The sequence below is a fragment of the Watersipora subatra genome, chromosome 7 (genome assembly GCF_963576615.1).
Source record: "Watersipora subatra chromosome 7, tzWatSuba1.1, whole genome shotgun sequence".
Lineage (NCBI taxonomy): Eukaryota > Metazoa > Bryozoa > Gymnolaemata > Cheilostomatida > Watersiporidae > Watersipora > Watersipora subatra.
In genome coordinates, this window is record NC_088714.1 from 50,937,384 (window position 1) to 50,962,940 (window position 25,557).

At 33.3% G+C, this 25,557-nt stretch overlaps 2 protein-coding genes across 2 annotated transcripts in view; one reads left to right on the plus strand and one right to left on the minus strand.

The window, feature by feature from the left end:
* The window catches only part of LOC137400864 (uncharacterized), a 55,128-nt gene extending 54,569 nt beyond the window's left edge, over window positions 1-559 (minus strand). The window contains exon 1 of the mRNA XM_068087208.1: window positions 370-559. Within this exon, the coding sequence (XP_067943309.1) occupies window positions 370-559 (190 nt within the window). The remainder of the gene's footprint in view (window positions 1-369) is intronic.
* A 12,872-nt stretch (window positions 560-13,431) lies between these two features.
* LOC137400865 (tigger transposable element-derived protein 6-like) lies at window positions 13,432-14,864 on the plus strand. The gene is made up of 2 exons (XM_068087209.1): window positions 13,432-14,407; window positions 14,551-14,864. Exons 1-2 carry the CDS (start codon window positions 13,432-13,434, stop codon window positions 14,862-14,864), a joined length of 1,290 nt encoding a protein of 429 aa, XP_067943310.1.
* The last annotated feature ends 10,693 nt before the right edge of the window (window positions 14,865-25,557 follow it).

Sequence of the window (25,557 nt, forward strand, 5' to 3'; positions counted from 1 at the left end):
GTATATTTTTCTTTTTGCTTAGCACTTGGTAATTTTGCTTGTTGTGCTGCAATAAAACAAATGCAGCAGTTTTTATTGCAGTTGTAGCAACAGAGAGATTGTTGATCTCACTTTGCAGGAAATTGCAAACATTTTGATGCTCAAAAGCCTGATCGTTTGCCGAGGTACTAAAAAGGATGATATTTGTTCCTTGAACCCCAGGCAAGCTCACTAATTTAAATTGCCTCAGAACTCTAAATTAACAGTCGTCGAGTATTTTGTCAGCCAAATTCAAGATGTGGCAAAGGCAAATGGCTTGGCGGTGAACGCTAGATAACTTAACCTCCAAGACGATCTGTAATAAAAAGCAAAAACTGTTGACAAGCCCACCGAGTGAAACCCGTTTTTGAAATGCAGCGAGCCAGGTTGGATATCTCTTTATGGCAGGCACGGTGTGAACTGATAAATCTGAAGAGGACAGCAGTCGCTGTCCTTCAGGAGCATCTCTGTTAAGTGGAGTGCACCTAGTCCAAAAAGTGTAAAGAGATTTGCGCAGGCTCTGCACAGCAGATATAACCATGGAGCTGTTCTGCAGCATCATGAAACATACAGAACGACAGTGAAATGTGTTAGCATTGCTAGCTCTCACATTGACTGTTGTGGCTTGTGCTGAGAGAAATTTCTTCTAGGATAAGCTGTCAGGTTGCCAGTCGATGACCATCAGATCATTGGGAAATGTACAAGAAGAGAATACTGTTATAGTTCAGGAATAAATCATCAGCCAGCTTGCACCAATCATGTAACAGTTGGCGAAGCAGGTCCAGCAGCTGCAACAGGAAAGGGATTGGCCTTAAGAGACCATCGAAAAGAAATCCATACAATGCAGAAGGTGCAAAGGACAGGAACACATATGTACGGACTGTTCCAACCGGATGCCTCAAAACCAGGGAAAATGCAAAGGATCGTAAAAGTAGTGCCAACTACTGGTTACACTGCAGCTACACCCCAAAACCACTCAGCCCCGGCAAAGGTAATTTGAACCGCTGATTAAGGGGTTTAGCCATGAGGGATGCCAGCCTGGAACAGCTCAAAGAGTAATGAAGAAGTGATACCAATGAAGTGTTCCTCTACCGCATTGTCTAAAACGTGGCAAAAGAAACACGGCCATTGCTCTCTGAAAATTGATATTAGAGGACTTTATCACACCATTAAAAATACTGTACAAACTTTATTCAGAGTCGTATATGTTTGTCATAATTAAAGCTGTCAGAAAGATCGTCTAAAGCATACTACTTCAAAAACTTCTAGCAAAGCTTTGTTTGTTTCTATAGCATTGCTGCTGCCTATGTTAAACAACACCACTAAGCTCTGTTTTGCATTAGTGGCTGTAGTAAAAGTGAATAGACTAGCCAATTATTTTTTCTGAAGTATCAGTCGTGGCTAGTCATGGCACAGAGCACTTTCTGTAGCTCACACCAGTTATTTATGGCTAAAGAATCTTCAGCAACAACAAGAAGTATCGAACTGAGACTGAAGAGTCGTCAATTTTGGCTGTAGTAATGATTGGATATGCACTTCTGAAAAGGACCTAATGTCACGTCTAATGTAAAAAATGCAGGACCAAACTGAACATGGCTTATAGCCTACTTGAGTCCTTTCTTGCAATTATTCTACTTTGTTTCACAAAATGTTCAGGAGGACAAATGCAAGACAAATGTATTCTTCCTTACAGCTGTAAGACATACATACTCATATGAATAATAATGTTACGCCTGTAGAGTTAGGGAACATTAGGTATGTTACTACCTTTGGCACTTTGGGTGGATATTATCATGTCAGCAACACTGCTATGAATGTTACAGTAGTAGGTACTTGAATAATTTTACATCATTAATTTAATATTGAATTGATATAGTATTTGGCAGTAATTTAGCTGAATGTAAAATAAATAAAGCATATAGCAATTGCAAGTTATCCACACCTTTAACAAACAATTAAACTGTATGATACTAGGTGTTCAGTAAATTGTAGTACAATTACAAAAAATCTACAGATCTAAAAATTTATGTATTTTCTTTCACTACAAAAGCATCGGCAATTTAAAACTTTAATTGATGATAATTACAATCACATACAACTATCGTTGTAAATATTTGTTATATCAACTTTAGAATAAAATATGCTACATTTAAACATGGTTAAAACCAAAAAGTAGAAAACAGAATTGTAAAAGCAAAATTTTATCGGATCAAACAATATATGTTCATAGCAGATGAAGTATTATATATAAAATTAGATTTCTTTTGTACTGTTTGGTTAAGATGCAAGAAATGATAGAAAATCTTACCAAAAGTTGATCATACCTATGTTTAAACCTATTCCAAATGTCTTGCAATTATGGTAAACAAATACCTACACATTTATGTGATGACCAACTTAACAACAGATATACAGTTGAAACTTTTTGATTTTGGGTGTAATATTTAGCAGAGCCCAAATTCACTCAAATATGCATGTGGGTTTGAAAAGGTTTATAAGATATGCCTGTCTTGACCTGTTATTTAAGTTTATTGCAAAACAAGTATATAAATGTACAAAATGACACTACAGAAAAGTATTTTGTACATCTAATATAAGAGTAACATTTCAAATGGGAATGATTAATTTTTAAATTTGTTTTCGTGTAGATTTGTTAACGACAAAAAAGAATAAAAATAATGGGACTTTATAGACTTATTTAGGTAATTTTGAAAAATAAGTTTAAGATTTTGTAAGAAGTCAGGGGCTGAGCTGCCACCTGCCTTTCTGTTAATCCCTAAATCTGGAGGTTGAGCTGCCCCCTCCCTTTCTGTTAATCTCCAGTTCAGGGGGCTGAGCGCCCACCTCCTTTGCTATTAATCTCTAAGTCTGGCTCTACAGTTGTTTACTTTTCTAAAGATGCTTCTGATACCACAGTGGGATCTAGCAGGTGTGTTGAACCTTTTAGCTAACACACAGGATATCCTGTGCTACCTGCATGTTTTTGTGCGCTAAGTATCTGTGCTGAAAGCAGAGATTAAAATGAAGATGATGGTATACCTTCTCTGCTTCTTTTTAATAAGGATTTTACACCTGAATGAAGTTTTTCTAGCCTAATCAACTCTTGGCGCAAGTGAGCTAATGATACTAAAATTATATTCTTCTTAATTCCTAATTCTTATAGTTACACTAACGATTGAAAAGAAACTAGCCCAAATTTCTCTGAAAAATTGGCTGAAAGCTTCATCCAAAAGACAGACTTTTCAATTAGTGATCGTTTAAAATTATGAAATTATATTTATCTGTAATAAAATTAACCACACTTTGATAGAAACCTTGCACTACTAAGATTGCTATCAACACAGCAAAGGACTTAAAATGTACAAGTGCAGGTAATTGTTAGTAAAAGCAGCACTTTTGTACATTGTTGCTAGCCAACTATAACACAACAGGACACAATTACCTCAATGGACTTGGTGATTGTCGTGCCAAAAACGTCGTAGCGAGTGTTATAAAATCCTCTCATCAGACACCTTATGATCTAAATTATAAGCTCAATTCAGTTTTCGACTCCAATTTAGCTTTTTGTAGAATGAATTTAACGTATAACCTTTACGAATTGTTTACACATCAAATAAACTATTAAACCATATGATACTTTGTTGTTAGTAAATTTTAATAATTTGTCAAATCACAACACATTATTTTGTGCAATTTCTGGTGACACAGAAAAATGATATTAATTTTACGTTTTTGGCTGCAATGATGATTTCTACCAGCGTTTATTTCTGCAATAACACATTTTCTGTCAACAAAAGATTACCATAAGTAGTGTTCAAAAATAATTATAAATGAGAATATACATGTGTAATGTAATGTCCGTGTAATGTAATACAGAAATGGTAAAGCAAAGGTTTCTTTTAAAGACGGAAATATATGTGTGAATATTGAGGTAAATAACAAGTTAGGCTTTTTTAGACTTAGTACTTAGATGTACTAAGTCGGTTTAATATGTGCGGGTAAATAAATACCGTTTCTGAAAGATAATCAAATATTATGAATCGACCTATGCAAATTTGTTTGTAATAATGATCACCAAAAAGCTTTTCATTAAATTCTAAACCAGTATGCCAGCTATTGTACAGTTCAAAATTTTTAAATTTTAATTTTATGTTAGACAGATAGGAAACCCGAAGCATTAAAAATTGTATTTAAATGTATTGGTAAAGTATGTGTGTCTTTTCATGTTGTACAAATTAATTGCAACCACAAGTGTTTTTATGTACAAATTAAAAATCTAAAGATATTTTGAACAAACAAAAAAGTTATGGGCGACTTTAAAAAATATAAAAATAAAATTTCAGGCTAGTTTTGGCAGTCCAGTAGACAAGAAAAAACTGAACATATGTTTTAGCTTTCAACACTTGTTTAGAGTGACTTCTAGAATTACAGTTAAGACTTTGTAAAGAATTGAGACGCTAAGATGCCACCCTTCTCGGTTTTCTATGTCCGACTATACACTTACTTACAATTCAAAAATTGCTTCTGATAACACAATGGGAAGTGGCAGATGTGTTTAACCTTTTAAGCTAAACAAATGCTTAAGCCACATACATGTAGATGACTCCTCTTCATCAACGCTAAAAGCTGAGTTTAAAATGTGGACCTTCATATTTCTTCTCTGCACCATTTTAGTCAGCCCCTTAGTCTTTGCTGACTATAAGCAAGCTGATCTTTCTGATATCTACTAGCAGTACGATGAAAGTAAGTTTGGTAAATTTTATGTGAATGACATGTGAAAGATCAACATTCACTTAGGCAAATTTTCTTACCAGTTCTTGGTTGACGTAATGCAAACTGCAAAAAGGCTTTCAGGTTAAACAGACCAGATGATTTGTGCATTGTTGTTTTACGCCTCAAACTTGATGAAAAAGCTTTACAAATTTGTGTATGTGTTATGGGACTTTTGTAACATTTTTGTTAAATTTCATTTCTTCGAAGGATTGTTGCAAGCATGCAGTATGCAGTATGCAGTATGCAGTATACACTACGCAGTATGCAAAATGCAGTATACACTACGCAGTAGGCAGTGTGCAGTAAAATATTACATATTAGTGAACTTAATAATACAAGCCTAGAGAGCAAATTTTAATAACTTGCATAACACACGGTTGGGTGAATATATTTAATGCAATCACACGTAATCACCGGGCTATTCTGTTTTTTGTCATTTCAACGCTCTTACCGTAAACTGTATATATTTTTGAACAATTTCCCATACTAAAAGTACAATTTTTGCTACAAATTATTAAGTAGTAAAAAGTGTACTACTAAACCTTCAACGATGTACAATTGTTTCAAAACTGTTTGTTTTAATTTGTAATTTTGAAGTTAGCTGTTTCAAATTTAAATGTGCTGTTACGCTCATATTTTCAACTTTTGTAAATCTGCAAAAGCTAAATGCTTTTTACATAGACAATTAAAATACATAGAATAAAAATTGCTTTTACATTACGTTTCTGTTGGGTCAAACAAAATATCAAACAAAGAAAGCCTGATATCTTATCGTAAGGTTTGTAGCAGTATCAAAGGGTATCAGTATTGCCCAACAAAACTTTAAATACAACGCGCTTCTGCTGCAGTAATATCTAGTTTTTATGTAAACACTTCCATGTACTAAATGTGTATTTTTTGTCTTAATTTATTTGAACTATGCAAAAAACTTCATGACGTTGAGGTTGAAAATTAGAATGGTAAATGTTGCCCATGTATAAAAAAAGATAATTTTTCTGCCAATGTTTGTACTATTTGAGCGACCCTTGCCATCATTCTAGTACGTGTATATATACAATATATTCGAAGTATCATACAAAGTATACCAGACCATTATATATACCTTACAACCTTCAATACAAAGCAATGGCGCTCTATTTTTAACCCTTTCCCTATAGCGGCAATCAGTTTGAGGTGGCGTTCAAACAGAGGCTGGCGTTGTATTTTTCCAATAGCTCATTAGAATTTTGGGAAGATCAATTATGTTCTTTCATAGTCGTATTGACTGTTGCTTATACTTCGCCCTCTTTTTTCCAGTAGAGCGATTTGTAACGTTTTTGATGCAATAAATCTAATAAATTGCCTCCAACTTATTAAAGATATCTTAATAAACATGCATTGAGAAACCGAGAAATATCTTTACCGGTTGATATGTATTGCTTGCAACTAACTTATGATGACATTATAGCCTGTGTACCAATTTGCAATTAGGTCGAGCTTTCAATTTTTATTTCATTCTAAATTTCATGACATTTTTATTTCATGCTATATATATTTACCAATGTTGCATAAAAGCTCATTGCACTCATTAATATGTTTGCTAAAGTTTGCAAACAAAACTAGTTATATGAGAAATAGAAAAAGAGTTACGGGTGTTGATCTATTGTAAGATTAAATTACCGCAATGATAATACCAATTAATATGTTATAAATCTGCAAATTCATAGGTTATAAAATTATAATCTATCAAAGGTTAGAAAGATATATTCAGGAATAAGTGACATAAATAAAGCATACTTACATTACAAGCAGTAACAAAAAATGACGTTTTTAAAACATAAATATTTGCATCGTTTGTTCAGATAGCTGCGTTCTGGTTGTTGCTCTTGAATGAACAAACATTTTTGGGTTGTTCAATGCATTCCACAATGTATTTTGACTTATATTTTTTCTACACTGCTGAACTAGTTGATATTAATGCACAAACAATGTTTTGGCAAAACAAATATTTTAAGCTTTGCATTTAGCACAAATGCTGTGTGCAAAAGTTGTCTTTGCTTTACTCAACCTTAAGCCTAAAACTAATATTTCATCTATTATCGTAAATGAAAAGCTTTTTTATATACTCTGAAGTATCAAAACTGCATTAAACAAGGAACTATTATTAGCCTGAGACAGTTATCAACTATTTTTATGGCGCTGCTTTCAAAGTTTTACCATAAAAACAATAAAAATCTTTGGGGTTAGACAACAAGGGAATTACCTGTTATCGACGTAGATGATTAATAATTAATACGATTTTGTGAGCACTTTTCTACTGATCAATAGATATTATGGGTTTGTAAGATCAAAGATTAAAAAAATGGCAGTCAAAGAAAGGTGACATTTAATAAGAGGGTGGCGCTCTATTTTGCAAGTCTTCTCCTGAAGTGGAAGTCAAATAGACGTGGTGTTCAAATAGAGGTGCCGTTCAATGATAGGTTTTACAGTACATTTAAATAGTATATCTGATCAAATAACACATTTACTAATGTATAAGCAGTGTAATTAAGAACATGGTATATTTTATCTACTGTGTACTTTTATCACAACTAACTAATACTTTTGCATTACTTCAGGATTGAAAAATGATCTGATACAGTCAAAGAGTGAAGCAGAAACTGAGTATCTGTTTTATCAAGCAAGAATAAAAGTGCTTCAAAAACTACTGCAAAAGGAATGCCAGCCTGCTGATCTTAAAGTTTTTAAAAGAAAAGTTGTTGGAGGAGTGAGTAGCGCCCGTCTTGATACAGAACATATTGTCTATGAACAGATGGTTAGAATGCTGGATGACTGTAGAGCAAGAAAATCATTACCTCAACAATCTACTCCTGCAACAACTACTCAATACCAAACTCCTTCAGAATGTGACCTAGCCGTAAATCTTACAGAAGCGTGGAGACAAGATCATAATGGAAGCAAAATGTGGCAAAATGGATTTCCCGGTTGTGATTGGCCACGTTTGTCTGAAAAGTGGTTTAGGTTCACAGGTGAAGCAGGGAGTAAAATGCTTGATAAGTGTCCACTATCATACAGCTGCGGTTCCGATGGGGCATTATGGTCAGACGATAAGATGCCTACAGCGGTAGGGAAGATTATGTCAGCTAAGGCATACATGTCATGGAACAGCAAGTGTCGAAGTAGCTATCATCCAATATTTGTCATTCGCTGTTCTAACAAAACACCTAATGACTTCATCTACAAAATTGGGCGGAGTCTTGGTTGCTATTTAGCTTTTTGTGGAATGAATTAAGGTGTATTATTTTCCTTCAATAAATGGTGAAACTTGGATTAAAATGGTCTGAGGTTGACAAAACCATGAGCTGTTCCGAGTTATTTATTAGTCGGCATAATGTGAAACAACCAAGTTCCATGTCGGTCTCATTACAGCAAGCAAAATATTTACAGATTTTCAATCAAGACTAAAGATTGACATTATACCAGAGTAAATATATGTAGCGAAAATCCTTATATTGAGAGCAGATAATTCAATCATCATCGATGAACTATGTATCAAAAAATTAGTTGTGATAACTTCTTACACAGGTGCAACTGTTAATTTAGTTTGATTACAATGTAGTAAAAGTGTGATTAAACATGTGCTTGCTTTGCTAGAGAGCCTTGGTCTCCTTGATTATATGGTTTCAATTATTTTTTATCATAGATGCATGCCTTCACTCATTATTTTTGCTTTTTGCGTTCTGAACTTGCAAATTAAATAATTGAATAAGTAATTACACCAGTATTAATTTAAAAAATTATGCATTTATGATGTACATGAACAGTGTACTTTGCACTTATACAAATAGAGTAAGTGCTCTTACAATGTAAAAACACTATTCAAGGAATGCTAACGTTGTAGGGATTTTACGTTATAAGAACAGCGAAATATTTGTAAACTGCCAATTCCCTCCAGGATCTTTTTAAACTCCTCTCTTTTTCTATACCAAAAGAAGCAATGGGACTGAAATATTTTAATAGGTTGGCTGTACAGTAAATGCTGTCTTATTGGTTTGCATCAACAATTTTTCTCCTTTTTGATGATCAATCTAACTGGTCTTATTGCCATTATTGCTCTAACTTTGTGGAAAGTTAACGGGGAGCGTGCATCGTTGGTGTTCATTTACAAAAATTTGATTTTTTAAACAGCGGTCTATTATGCAAAGTAAAACTAATAACTAATAATTTATGCAGCTAGAACAAAGCAAAAAAGCTTTTTCACTATAAAAAGCGGTAATACCTATTTATCATCTACTTATAATTAGGAGTTAAGGTTAAGATAAAATACAGCTTTCAACAATACTTCTACTCAAGACATTCAGATTGATGGACCGACTCTGTATCACCTGCACCAAGCGATAGCCTTTAACTATTTATGAACAATTTACCAACCTATTCTGTGCTTTTTTGACACAGCTGATTATCTATCACAGCAAATTAAAAGGTCATGAAAGTTGTATATATGTCGTAGATATAGCGCTATACGAACGCCGTTTTTCTCTCGCAAGTGCGGCAAGATAGAATAACATTCAAATCAATTTTTTTGGAACTTGCCCAATTGGACACTATACAATATATATGGAAGCTTTTGCGCAGTACGAAGCAAAAACTGTACCTAAACTCTTTACGTTACGAGGTATACATTATAAGAGGTATACATTATAAGAGGGTCTACTGTACGTAATGTTCAGGCTAATTTATAAAACTTTAAATATGTTAACAATGTCATTAGAGATACACAGCAAAGGAGCGGATATCTAAACTATTTATGCTATTGGGAAGCTAAAATGTCCTTCTCAGTACCTCGCTTACTAGCTAATTATATATATTTTGACAGGATATTTGCTGAATATATGAATACAGTGCTAAATTTAATGTAGCTAAGTCAAATTCAATCACTTTTATTATACACTGTATGAGTTATATTGAGTCAGTACCTACATGTTAACAGGATGCTATAACACTGATTGATGTGCTGCACAATCCAACGTGTTGATAGGTGTACCAACTTTTTCTTACGACCAATGTATACCACTCTGCAAACATACTAGCTGACAGAACAGTTTTAGTCTTTGTGTGGTCCAGTTTCTTTGACTTTTTACAACGCTACTTTCTCTACCTAAGCTGAGTTCTAGAAAAAGTTTTCAGCTTAGTCTAATGAGTCAAATATTAACGATCCACCCAGAGATCAAATTTCTGTGTTTATAGATATGCATTGTCTCCTCATTCCACAATAGTAGCATAACTCCAATACTAACCACAAAAACTGCAAGTTTTAGTTGGCACACCCAATCACTAAAGTGAAGAGCCAACGTTTTTTGTTAAAGAGCGAGCAAATAACTTTTAACAGTTAAATAGAAAATAGGAATTGCTTTTGTTTTCTCCTATGTTTATAAACAGTGATTTACAAATATATGCAAAATTGAGGCATGTTACAGTCAAAAAAAGAGTATAAAGATTTCCAAAGAAGAATATAAATTTCCAAGAATGCACTTGGATGCAAGATGACTGAAGTTGAATGGAGCTTTTGGTAGTCTGCTTTGTTTCACCAAAGCCTTCAATTTTTGTAAAATTAAAAGAACATCTTACAACATATCGGTGCATTTAACATAAAATAAAAGACATTCAAAAAATAATTTTGCTTCTTATTAAATTAATATCCTAACAATTTTTAATACTACATAGACATTAATTTGCTAGTAAAATATTGGTCCATAAGAATATCGAAAACTTGTTAAAGCATTTGCAATTTGTTATTACTTTTTTGTTGCAATACTTAATAGATCATTTTTTACTATAATGTTTTATTAAAAAGTTACTTTTTTATGCTAATTTTATGTTACTTATATTCAGTGTCTCAAACTACTATAAACTGAATTTTTATAATAGTTTAAAACTAGACTTTTCTTTTGACTGTAAAAATATCATTCATTGCAATTGTTCGTTAAATTAAAATACAGTGTAAGTCAAATTTTAAAATGTTTATGGTTTAAATCTTTAGTACAGCTGTGCATGTGATTTATTCCAGCAATGTATGTTAAAACTTATTTAACCATCACATATATCATTTGGAAACCAACTATTAAACCTACTAAATTATTTACATATGGAATTTCGTTAATGTAGTATAATACTACTGACCTAGTTGTTTTCTGCCGCCCAGCAATCATGTAAACATACCATGAAAGCTTTAATGGAACGCCACCTTTGATTGAAACTTTTTGCCACTTTTATAACCTTTACAAATTGTTCCTATATTGAAAAAACTATTAAACTGTATGACACTTTGACTTTGGTAAACTTTAATAATTGTTCAAATTGCTATATAGTTGATATTTTCTGTTGTCACAAAAAACTATGGTAATTCAAACTTTTGGCTGCAACTACAATTTCTACCAGCGTTTACTTCTACAGTAACACATTTCTTATTAACAAAACATCATCGGAAGTAAAATCTAAACACAATTAAATGCGAGCATAATAAATAAATGGTAAAGCAAACGTTTTTTTAAAGTCAAAAATATTATAGCAAATAAAGCGGTGCATAACAAGTTAGGCAGTTTTAAACCAGAGTCTGGTTTATATGCTTGAGTAAAAAAGAAAGTAAAACAGAAATTTAATCAAATATTATGAATTAATTCAAACTTCTCGCAATGATGATCATCAAAAAGCTTTTTATTAATGCTTTAACAAATATGCCAACTATTGTACAATTTGAATTTTTGAAATTTTATTTAATATTAAGCATAAAGTAAACCCAAAGCAGTCAAAGATTGTAATGGCTTTTTTAATGTTTTTTAAAGTATGTGTGTCTTGTTATTTAGTACAAGCTGACTGCAGCCACAAGTGCTTATATGTACAAAATGAAAATTTACAGAAATTTTTAATTATCTTCAAATTTAAGAGTGACCTTGAAACTTACAATAAATGAATCTCCAGATTAGTTTTGCCAGTACATTAAACAAGAAAAAAACTAAACATCTGTTTCAGCTTTTGACACGTGTCTAGAGTGACTTCTCAAAAAAAGGACTTCTCAAAAAAGACTCAGAGGAAAAGTGACTTTTCAGAAAAAAGAACTATTAATAGTCTGAGACTTTGTGAAGATTTGGGGTGCTGAACTACCACCCTTCTCATTTTTGCCTCAATGTTTGACTCTGCACTTGTTTACATTTCAAACGATGCTTTTAATAACACAATGGGACGTAGATGGTAAGTTTAACTATTTGAGCTGATAAAATACTGATTCTAAGTACATGTACGATGTAGATGTCTGCTATTCATCAACGCTGAAATCTGAGTTAAAAATGAAGACATTCGTATTTGTTTTCTGCATTGTTTTAGTCAGCCCCTTTGTTTTTGATGACTTTAAGCAAGCTGTTCTTTTTGGTATCTACAAGCACTACGATGAAAGTAAGTTAAGTAGTTTTCATTCAAACAATTCGTGCGAAGTAAAATTTGACCAAACTAATTTTTGCCAGGTCATGATTTCAATGAAAAATTGCAAACTGCCAAATTCACCACCAGAATAAACAGACAGGAAGTAATGTCCATTGGTGTTCAATGCATCATGCTCGATCAGTTGCCATTGTTTATTTGTGGCGGCAACTAAAGTGTTATGGAGGCTTTAAAGAAATCATGTAGCTTGTTTGTTACCTTTTCTGTCTGTGGCCAACGGTCACTGACCGTTGGTAACTAGTAAACACACATGCACGCACGTACGCAAACACACACATATACACATGAATATATATCTATATATATATATATATATTTCTCAAAGTTTGTGTGTGTATTCTTCGTTTTGATTGTTCGCCTATAGCTATCAAAGTCTTGATGTTAAAATTCTGCATTCTGATGGATGTAGAACTCATGACGAATGCATCGTCAATTTTGATATCCAAACACTCTACCACGGAGCTATAATGACATACTCATCAGCTAAGTTTTCATATAGCTTAACATTGATAATTCGAACAGTTTTTTGTGCCAAAGGAACCAACTTAAAACAAACCGAAGCTGGTTTTAATCCGAAGGAATTTACATTAGTCACGGAGCTACGACTACTCTGCCTTCCTAGCGAGGAAAGCGCTCTCTATATGTATATAGTGTATATATATATTTCCCCCGTACCGTATAATGGAACTGATTGAGAAACCGTATAAAACCTGATTAATGGGGTCGCTAACGCGTCGGCTAAGTTACGGCCAAACTAAAAACGTTAAAAAGTATTAGCGATAAAAATTTAATAAAGATCGACACAACAAGCAAAATGCATATTGTAAGAGTGATCATAATTACGCGGATATATAAAGAAAAAATGTCAAAAATATATTCGTGGCCCGGCGTCCGCTATACCAAACATCCGCTTTGCAATGGCCTCACGAAAACAAGGAAAAATCGTGGAAACCTTTTGAAAAACTTAAAATAATCGAGCAAATTGAAGCAGGACAAAAGTCATCTGCAATATCAAAAAGAGAAAATATTTCAAGAAGTACATTGTCAACGTGGATTAAACAGAAAGAAAGAATAAGATCGTTATGTGACCAAAGTTCATCAAGGTTAAGAGATCGTTCAACATCGCACGATGATTTGGATGGTGTGTTATTGACTTGGTTTAGACAAATGCGTGGTAAAGGCGTACCTATCGATGGGCCAATTTTATTAGAAAAGGCTAACAAGTTTTTACAGGATTTAGGGAAAGATACTATTGTTTCTCGCGGTTGGATCGACAGGTGGAAGAAAAGGCATTCTATTGGCGGTCAGAGAGTTGTTGGAGAGTCAGCTGCAGTTAATGTTGGAGAAGTTGAAAAATGGAAGGAAGAGGTGCTAACTCCATTACTTCAAACGTATACTTATGATGACATATTCAATATGGACGAAACTGGGTTGTTTTACAAGCTCATGGTTGACAAAACGTTGCACTTTAAAGGGGAGAAGTGTAGTGGAGGGAAGCTGTCAAAAGAAAGACTGACTGTGGCACTTTGTGCTAACATGTCGGGCACCGAGAAGGAAGTTCCTATTGTAATAGGAAAGTTTGGAAAGCCCCGCTGTTTCAAAAATGTTACTAACCTTCCATGTCAGTATTACCACAACAAGAAGGCTTGGATGGTGAGTGACATCTTTCAAGCATGGGTAAGAGATTTTGATCGGCGGATGACCAGAAAAAACAGAAAAGTTCTTCTCATCATTGACAACTGTCCATCACACCCAACTATGAATAGGCTTATGTCAATCAGGCTTTTATTCACACCACCCAATACCACAAGTGTGCTGCAACCTATGGAACAAGGAATTATTCGAAATTTCAAATCTTACTATCGTCAGCAAGTTTTGCAATTTACCGTTGATTACATTGACACTCATGGAAAGAAGCCAGATGCATCTATTAATGTTTTACAAGCTATACGCTGGGTGCACAAAGCATGGCACTGTGTCACGAAAGAAACCATAGCTCACTGTTTTCACCACGGGCTCGGTCATACCAACCTTGATCAAACAGATGTGACTTCAACTGTTGATGATAATGAAGAAGGTGACACTGTGAGAAATCTAAATCTGCTACTACATACCATAGATCCTACATCAAATGTGACAGCAAGTAGGTAATCTTGAAATAGCCTATGCTGTTAAATTATCATGAATTCGAACCAATAAAGGGCTACATTTATGACCGTCAATAGTGCCTAACAAATGTTTTAAACGTAGTGTTACTTTCCCTTAAAATAGAGTTTTGTTTTGCAGATGAGCTTTTAGCGGTTGATGCAGACGTCACTGTTGCTGAGCATTTGAGTGATGCGGAAATTGTGCAGTCTGTGACATCTTGGGGTACTCTGGATGATTCTGATGGAGAAGATGAGGCTGAGATTGTTGAACCTAATCCACCTACCATGGCTGATGCAAACAACGCTTTAGATGTCCTCAGACGTTTTATAAATACGAGAGAGGTCAAGGACTATAATAACTGCTTAAAAGCTATATCTACACTCAGTTACACTGTTGATTTTTCTCAACAAAACATCTTTTCACAGACTACACTCGATAAGTTTTTTAAATGAAACAACTGATCAGATGTAAAGCATGCGTTTGGTCGTAAATGTGTACTCGTGTGAAGTTTTAAAAATTATCTGAAAATTTAAATATTTTTCTATCAGCTGAGATTTGTTTGTGGTTTTAGGTGATGTGACTGCCAGGATGTTTTAAAATTAAAATTGGCAAAATTGATCTCTGTTGAAACACTCAGAGGAAAATGATGGGTCTTTTTTCTGAGTGTTTCAACGGTGATCAAGTTTTGCCAATTTTAATCTGAAAACGTCATGGCAGTACATCACCTAAAACAACAAACAAATCTCAAGTGATAGAAAAATAGTTATACTTCCTGATAAATACTTTTGAAACTTTACATGAGAGGCCCTATAACTTGCAACAAGCAATCTATGATTTCGCTTTATACATATTTTGTATATGTACATTTATCTTCTGTTAAATACATGCACTTGTGACAGTGCTCTGATAACTTGAACGCTCTGATAACTCAATCACTTTTGCTCGGTCCCGTGAAGTTTGAGTTATCCATGTTTGACTGTACATGTATATATATATATATATATATATATATATATATATATATATATATATATATATATATATATATATATATATTCATATATATATTTTTATATACATTTACATATATGTAATTATATATATATTTTTATATACATTTACATATATATATTTATATATAAATACAATAAATTATAGGCTAAAAGTCAGCTGAAACTGCTTGATACTAAAGTGGAGCTTACTATAAATTTGGTAAGAATTTTATCAAAATTTGGCTACGCATAAAAATTACTAAAAGTTTCATATTACACAAAAGGTGAGTAACACTCATTAGATAAAATGCCTAATGAGGACTATACACAAAATTCCCCATTATTTGGAAAACCGAAATAAAACCTCAGATATTAAAAGCTAGAAGGGGTCTATTTTGTAGCGCTATTTTGTAAAAGATGTTTCTTACAATGCCCACATGCAGATACCAGTTCATCTCGTCTGTTCAGAGTTGCCTTCTCGGGTCTGTAAATGATGAAATATTTTTTCCAAAGTACATAACTTTTAGTTTCCGTTGTTTTTAGAGCAAGGCTTAGCCTGTGATAAAGTTTTCCAAGATATGTGGTAGTCGGTGCTGCTTTCTTTGAGGTCCCACATGTAGCTGCTCAGCTCGGTAGAGTGGTGTTTATATATGTCCTTGAATGTCAATTTGTGATGGTTAGATCTAGTTTTGAAGCTATTTTTGGTTAGCTCTACATACATGTATGTGGCTACAGGTTTTTTGTTATCGGTGGTTGTTACGCTTGCCTGGTATATCACTGACTTTGCAAGGCAATTGTCTGCTGATGGGCAGATATTCTTATTTCTGCAATTGCAGACAGGATTAGTGTTTTCTTGATTGTTCAGTGATAGTAGCTTCCTATTGTGAGATTTGATAGCTTGTTTAACGTTTTTTATGCAGCTATAGCTTAATTTTATAACACTTTCGTTAATGATTTTGTGTAGCTTTTGGTCAGTGGAAAATTCCCCATCAATTATTTTGAAGAAAGTTTTCCAGATGTTGTCGTGTACGGTGTTGCTGTAAAGAGGGTTATACCCGATTGTGTTACTCTTTCTTTGTCTATTTCTTGTCTTTAGTTGTTGAACTCTAGGTGAGGAGAACTCTAGCTTGCAGTAGTATTCGCTCTTTGCTAAGGCTTCCTGATAAATAGGGCAGCTTTGCTGAAGGCATTTTCACCTGATGAAATTTCTGAGTCTTTTGTTGATTGCTAGTTTTTATATTTTTAATGATGTTAGGCGGGTGGTTAGAATCTTTGCGAACATAGGTAATTACGAAGTTTGGCTTAGTGTAAGGTGCATACTTCTCGTTTTCTAGGTTTACGATTACGTCTAGGAAATTTACTGTTTTCCTGTTGGCTTATATGAATATTTTTAGATCATGCGAGCTAAAGATATTGCACAGGTCCTTCTTGATGTTGTATAGTAAGGACAGCTATAAGATGATGTATAAGATGGAGGCATGTTAGAAAGGCAATACCATTCAACCTTTCAACTATGACATGTAACTTGTGCTTGTGGAAAAGGTTTTACATCTTCTGAATGCCAGAGTTGACTACATTAAATAAGTAAAATGAGCTGTCATCTACATGCAGACATTTGAACAAATTATTGTTATGCAATAACAAGAGATAAGCTGTAGTAAGACTTTAGACTCTATATAGTTAAGCATTTTAATCTTTTAGCTATTTCATCTTCATTATATAAACAACTGTAGTTGATTGACACGTTCTATCTGATGATTGCTCCCTCAGAGCATGAAACTCTTAGTAATAAAAGTGTTTTAACTGTAAGTTTTTAACTTTCGTTTATGTATAACAGGATCTATTTTATAATATCGAGCACTCTGAATGGAAATTTTACTGAAAGTTCATATATATTATGTATATATGTATATATATACATGTATATACATATTTACATATATATATATTTACACATATATATATATATATATATATATATATCTATGTATATGTAAATATGTGTATATATATGTGTAAATATGTGTATATATATGTATATATATGTATGTAAATATATCATATGTTATATATATACATATATCTGCATATATATTACATACCACACTCTACTTACCTTGTTTTAAGAAATTTAATACCTTTAAAATATACTAATTAGACTTAGGTCAAACTAGGTGCTTTGGTTGCGCACAATTTAATCAGAATGCATGCATTGATTGCTATAATTTTAGGAATGTACAGTGTGTGTCTAATATTTTTCATTAGCTCACAATACAGAGTAATAACTGTTACTACTGCCATAAGATTTGTGTTGCATAAAAATATTTTATCGAGTGTGGTTAGCTCTGCTAAATATTTTTTAATGAAAGAAACTCACTTATTCATGTTCCTGTTGAACTGTTATAATATGCAATATGTATCAACTTAGTTTGGGGTTGGCTGCTACGTCACAGCAAGGAGGTTTTTGAGCTAAATTCGTCAGTTTTTATAGTGGCTCAGTGATCATTTTAAATGTGGTATCATTTACTGTTTTGCAATCCATTTTGTTTAATATAAGTTTTACTTAACAAAAGTATTTGGTTAGAGTAGTGTACTAAATGATGTTGCCTTATGTTAGTTAATGACCATCAGTCTCGTACACAATTTCGCCAGTCTTTTTTGCCTTTGTTAAGTTTTATAGTTTCAATATTTTTTATTCAACAATTTTCATGGTATTTTTTATGTTATTTTAATTTCTCATTGTCTTCAATTTTGTACATAGTCGGTGAAATTGCGTACCAATATCTTTGAATGCAGAGCGCTACAAAAAAAAGATATGGCATACTTCTTTCATAGTATGTTGTTGATTAAATAAAATCTGTAGACTGCGTAACACATACTTATTATTTAAATATCTACTGTTATACACCAAACATAGTGGTTGGCTCTAACAGGAGTATTAAAGGGTTCACAGCTGTTATCTTACAATATGTATAATTAATAAGATTACATGAATCATGCAAATGGATTCTACAATAATTGAAAATAGTCAGCTATGGCATTAAATTTTAAGCTCACCTACTCTGAGATATATTTGGTGCAGCCACTAATGGAAAGTGAAACTACACACGCTGCTTGAGTTGCTGCATTGTTTGAACTATGGAAGTAATCTAGGTGATCCAATGTAGAATAAGGCTTTAATCTCAGTACAACGATCAAGTTCAATCTGAGCAATTAAATTCTATTGCATGTCAAACTAAGGCTCACAAAGTCAAAACTATTTTTCATAGACGCATCGTTGAATGTATCTAGAAAAGCAGTGATACTAGTGATGAAATAGTCACATTCATCAACCACGTCTTCTTGCAGCGGCAAATTACCCCAGGCCGCACTTGTTTCATCGGAATAACAATAGAAGCTTGTAAACTCTTACATACTTACCTAGGTGCCTCTGTTGCTTGCTAGCGTAAGCTTTCTTAGAAAACTTCAACCACAGCTAAACCTTACAGTACTAATTTTTTAGTTTTCTAAATGGCACTGCTAAAGGCCACAATTTTGTATAAATGTTTGTCTCTTTCTGTTACAGTTATTTTGCTCGATTAGGATAATAAATTATTAGAGTGTACAACATCTTAAATAGAAATATCACAAGAATTTCTAGCCTGACTTAAAGCAAACTGTCTAACTACCCTAGGACCCTTATATTTCGCTAGTATTTAGTTTCGTGAGTAGCTCACAGAGTAAAATTTTGAAGCAACTTAATTTTGCAGCTCTGAGTGCGAAAATATAGTGATGTGAAAATAAATGCAGTGGAACAAACATAATTAGATTCCTCAGGTTCAGTTCACCGATAAAAAATTTTTTCAATTTGCGACTAGTTTGTAATTGTGAACCGCAGGTAGAATGGTGTGGGCAAGGTCGATAATGCAATTTGATCGCTTGCTGCCATTTGTTTCTTGGACTGTCAACAGGCCCGTTTTCACTAGGGCAGCTGGCCGGCTGAGCCGCCCCAACTTTTTGGGAATTTTTTACGGTAAGTACAGTCCAACTTGGATAACTCGCCCTCAGATAAAATGTCCCATTTCATCTCAAACACAAGGTCAACTCAAACGGATTTGTTTGGTCAGTTCCAACGCAATGATAAATTCCTCCAGATAACTCGACCTCAACATCATTTATTCAAAAAGTTATTTGCCCAACGGCCATGGATGCGGTTTTTATCACTGTGGAATATCACTTCATTTCAAGCCATAGAGACAAACATCAACTTCTAGTAGTTCTTAGGCATCATTATTATCATCATCAGAGGCAAAATATTTTTGTTAACGACTTTTATAAAGGTTTGCAGAAGATTAAGTTTTGTTAAACACCCGCTTGGCAATGTCCCATCGAAAGCGTAAAAGCCTCCGAATGAACTTAAAATAAAATCCGCAAATTTGATCTTTGTTAAAACGCTCAAAAGAAAAAGATGTCTTTTTCTGAGCGTTTTAACTGCGGTCAAATTTTGCCTATTTTAATTTAAAAACGTCTCGTCAGTCACATCACTTAAAACCAAACAAATCTCAAAAAATTACAAGTTATTGAAGAGGTGTCAGTGGCGAATCCAAACTTTTCCAGAGCAAGGTTGCTTGTGTAGTACTGCAAGTGTCAGTGCACGTGTCCTATTTTCTTACAACACACGGTGCTCACTGCATTGCTTTATGTCCCTATCAAACAATAATCTACTTAATCGTGTGCATTGACATCAATTTCCTATCATTATAAATCATTCTTAATGGGAAAATAATCATAATTAATTGCAAAATAATAACGTAATAAATTTTGACAGTCAAATTATTTTGATGGTTTATATTTTAACGATGCTATAGTGGTCAATAAAAACGTTAAAACAAATGTCGTTATAAAATTCCATTCTACAGTATCAATGAACAAAGCTATTTAGTTTTGCTTTTTTGCTCGTTTGTTATGATAGTTTAGTTTCGCACATGAAACTTTTGCGAGAGGATGACACCGCGAAAACGCGAAAGTTAGATGCCGCGAATACATAAGTGTCCTAGGGTATAACTGAATATTGTGGTGTAATATAAACTTTTTTACCACGGTTTTAAAAACTGTAGAAAAATGGTAAAAAACTACAAGTAAGACTAAATTCTATTCTAGTAGAATTTAGTATAAAAATATGACAATATCTTTTGCAATATTAGTAGACCTATAATCTTTTTATGTATAAAAAAGCAAAGCAGTTTTTGAATTGCTCATGCACATTTCCGTTTAATTTCATGAAAAGAAATTTAATAAACATAAAATTTGTCCAATACTAAAGATTTGTTAACGTATTTAGCTAAATTAAATCAGTTTTTTAATATGCTTCCAACAAATCGGAACAATTTTAAATCAGCTTCGCGCCACGCCCCATAAATGACTTTTCTAATCACAAACTTTAAAGGACAATTATTTATTCTACATTAATATTTACTAACTATTTCTGAGTTATTATTATGAATTGATTGTTGCCCTACTGATTGCACCAAAAGACCTTTTGTCTGCTGGTTTAATTTAGCTTCTTTCAGCTAAACACTAAGTCGCTAAATTACGGGCAGATTACGTTAGTGATAGATTGAAGTTTGAAGATGTGGGGGTATGCGGAGCATGCTACGTAACAACTGGAAGGTATCTGATAAAAATAACAAAATCATTAACAGCAAAAAAGGTACACTCATATTCTTGTACGCAATATTTCTTTTTGAGGCTTTTTGTGATTATAATTAAGCCAAATTCTATAAGTCTAACAAAATAACAATAGCATAAAAAGTGGATCAAAATTTATTTAATATTTGACTGTATGACTAACTGGTAGAATTAGATGCTATTTTCACTCATGGTGTAAAAAATGTATTTGTAAATAATTGTTGCTTAGTCCAGAGGTTTTAACTGTTAGGTGGTTTACTAAACTAGAAACATTTAATTAAAAAGTATTTCCATATAAATTATTTTGTGTGTTTGTATTTATTATGTTGGTAAATTTTTCAACTTTAAAAATATTGATCTTATTAATATCTTAATTATTTAGAAAAAATTTTGTTCTCTGAAATGAAAATTATTTAGTTTTTAACATATATATAGTACTTTATTGGCAATAATTTCATTTCACAAATAGAAATTTTTTTCAAATTAGGCCATACAACAATAATAAAACAAAAAAAAACAAAAAAAGGGGAAAAAAGCAACAGTTAGCCATTAAAATTGAATAAATAGTCTGACAAATAGTGTTTAAAATGCCTTTCTCTGCTAAGAGAACGGATATTTAGTGGAAGATTGTTAAAGCAGCTGACAATGACATTTTCAAAATGATTGTTAGTGATTGTATGCAATTTGTTCATATCACGTAAGTTGAAATGAGTTAAGAACCTGTAATTGTCATGTAAAAAACGAGGACACAAACCATGAAAAATCTTGAAACATTGAATTGAAGTAAAATAAATATTTAGCATAGGCAGAGTAAGAAGACGCAGAGATTTGGAAAGATCATTTGTTGGAATAATATATGCAGGCATATGATGTAAATTTGCAATGAGTCGAAATGCTCTTTTTTGCAACAAAAATAAATCCTTAGTGACATATCTTGGAGCTAGATTATAATAAATGTGGATACCATAAATAATATGGCAAAATATAAACTGATAATAAAATGCAATAGCAGATTATGAGTTCATGTATGGCCTGCAAAACTGGAGCAGAGTCAATGACTTTGTGACCTTACTACAAACAGTGTCGACATGATTATTCCAAGAGAGTCGATCTGTCAAAACAAATCCTAACAATTTTGTTTCATGCCTACAAGCGATGGATTGACTGTTAAACTTAAGAGTAAAGCTGTTTCGAAGGTTTTCATCAGTATTACAAAGAAGTAAGTGTGATTTTTGTAAATTGATTGTCATATGATTTGCTGTTCACCAGTTGCTGATAATTTTCATGATGAGATTGCAGTTCATCTCAAAAAGTTGCACATCTTTGTAATAACTAACAAAAACAGTATCATCGGCGTAGGCAAAGCCTTTTGGAATAAGTCTAAGAAGATCATTTATATATATTAAAAATAATACTGGCGCAATAAGTGACCCCTGTGGAACACCAACATTTATATCTAGTGTCAATGATTCCTTGTCATTCTTGACGACCTTTTGGCGCCTTTTGTGAAAATAGGATTGAAGTATTTGCAACGATTTATTTTTAAAACCAGCAAGTTCTAGTTTATGATATAATATTTTGTGATTGACACAGTCAAAAGCTTTGCTGAAATCCAAAAACATCAAGCAAATCTTCTCACCTCTGGTTTTCAAATCCAAACAATCTGAGATTAGTTTATGAACAGCATCAGTGCATGAATGACTTTTTCTGAAACCACACTGATAAGGATGTAAAATATTATTTTTGGACAAATGAGAGTAGATGTGAATATTTAAGTGATTTTCAAAAACTTTAGATAAAATAGGGAGTACTGAAATAGGGAGGAAATTTGATGGGTTGCTATTATCTCCTCCTTTAAACAATGGAGTAACTCGTGCATGTTTCCATGCTGAAGGAAAATAGCCATCAATCAAAATTCTGTTAAACATATCAGTGATAATAGGTACAATGAATGGAAGAGTTGCTTTTATCATTTTTACAGAAATATTTTCTATGCCTGAGGCTTTGGAATTAGGAATGTTACTGATGTATTTTACAATATCATGAGGAGTAAATTTGGGAAACTCATTAAATGTGGTCTTCAACTCGGTGTTTTGACAAGACAAATAAGGATTGGATGACGGTAAAATTGAATTTGAAAGTTTAATTGCAATAGACACAAAGTGTGAGTTAAGTTCTGAAGCTGACAAACAAGTGTCACAGCTTTGAGTTTTCTTATTTTTCACATTCAAAGCTTGCCAAAGCTTACGCGTATCACCAAGCTTTGACTGTTTAACAAGTTCATCGATACATTTTTTTTTTCTTTTAATGAGATTTGTGACAAAATTGCGCTGCTTTTTGTGAGCAGTCCAATCTTTGGAGTTTTTCAGTTTTGCTCTCAACTTTATATTTTGCTGTACCTCTTTGTCAAGCCAGATAGGTAAAGATTATGACTTGACTTTTCTAGTTTTACGAGGTGCCAACTCATTGACAGCCGTAGAAAACTTTTGATTAAATAAGTTAATCATGTCATTAGTGTTCTTTTTAATCAAAATATCATTCCAACTGATGAAGGAAAACTTATTTGAAATATTATCAGAAACAAATCTGGAGTAATCTCTATAAGTGATTTTTCGAGAAAAAGATTTATGTGCAACACCAATTTTTCTCACAATAAATACTAAATTATGATTAGTTAATTTCAAATTTTGTAGACTGAGATCTTACAACAACCTATGAATGCAAGAGCGGGGCTTTTACATGTGCTACCAAGAAACATCTTTGATCATTGGGTGACTGCCAAACCGGAGCTTTTTCAGAATTTATCAGGAAGGCAAGTTGTAGAGGGGCAACCATCAGCTGCTTCATCTCAACCTATGGAACATCGTCTGCAGGCTTTCGTAAATCCTCCTTCCCCACAGGCCTCAGCATATTTTTCTGGTTCGCAAGTTCCTGTAAATACTGCTTTCGTGCAGGTTCCCACAAATCCTCCTTGTGCGCAGGTTCCCGCAAATCCTCCTTGTGCGCAGGTTCCCGCAAATCCTCCTTGTGCGCAGGTTCCCGCAAATCCTCCTTGTGCGCAGGTTCCCGCAAATCCTCCTTGTGCGCAGGTTCCCGCAAATCCTCCTTGTGTGCAGGTTCCCGCAAATCCTCTATGTGCGCAGGCTCCCGCATATTCTCCTTGTGCATAAGTTCCCGGAAATCTGCCCTATCTGCATCAGCCCGACAGAGTTATTGGAGTCTGTGGATATGATGGCTGTAGTCAACCAAAAATAAAACCTTTCGGAAAGGTACGAGGGAGATGCCCTACATGTTCAGCAGCTCTGTGTTTGGTTCCAAAATGTGGGCAGGTGTATAGCCCATCTGCTTCTGCGGGAAATTCCTTAGGAAGACATTTACGTTATGTTCACTTTCCGTCAGCTGCTTTGGATGAGTGCTTTCATTGTGGTGGCCATAAAGACCGATCGAATAGCGAAATTAATTATAAAATATGCCCTTTATGTGGGATTTATTGGTGTCTTAAAGGTGCCTGTAGGCATGAGACTAAATCAGCTGGAATTTCTAATCATACTGCCATCTGCAATGGTCAGAATGTTTGAAGGCAATAATGAATTGGTTTGTTGCCTGACACCATCTGAGCTTTGCCACCGTAGCTGCCTATACTATATGACAATAGGACTACAAATATGTTCATTTTTTTACAAAATGTGGTTCATTTATTGTGATATTCATATACCATTAAAGCTACGTTAGAAAAATAAATAACATATAATGCCACTCACATATTATTGAAATCAATTTTGCATTATCATAATTAGAATCTACCATAATTTAGCTGCATTAGCTTTTAGTATTTATTGAACTGTTTGTAGTAAGATTGTGCTAGAAGTCCCTCAGAGAAAAAATGAGATTTTATGAGAACTGAAATATAATAATCATGACTGACTCTCACATGCAGTAAATGCAAATGATTAAATTGTAACTATTGTTAATGCTTGAATTAGCTCAAAATAAAAATCAGTTATATAAATTACTATACAGATCAGTAAACACTAAGAGGTGCAAAAACTAGCAGGTTCATAGTTCCTTTTGCCAGATTGTTTTTTTTTTATATTTTTGCCAAATATTGTTTTTTGATGATACTGTAACATGTTTGGTGTTTTTAGAGTCTCACAACTTTAGGGTACAATAACAAAGTTCTATCTTGCTTGAAATCTTTTCACCGCAAGTCAGCTTTAGTAGCTTGGTAATTTTTCTCATTTTTGTTTTTTCACAAACTTTTTTTGGATTTTATTTTTTTGTATATTGTGTGATGTACGTTTATATTAAAAATATTTTCTTTGTCAACAATAAAATAGTGAAAAGCACTTACTTTTAATAACTGACAATCAGTGACTTAGAATGGCACAAGTCAACTCAATCTTTAATAAAGAAAATTCTAAAATTTACCTTTTTTTTCGTATCTGAACACGGTTATTCTCAACAGTTATGGTTTTCATGTATTTCT

Coding starts and splice junctions, on each gene's coding strand:
- LOC137400865 (XM_068087209.1), top strand. CDS start 13,432: ATGCGTGGTAAAGGCGTACCTATCGATGGGCCAATTTTATTAGAAAAG. Junction 14,408..14,550: donor TACATCAAATGTGACAGCAA/GTAGGTAATCTT, acceptor TTTGTTTTGCAG/ATGAGCTTTTAGCGGTTGAT.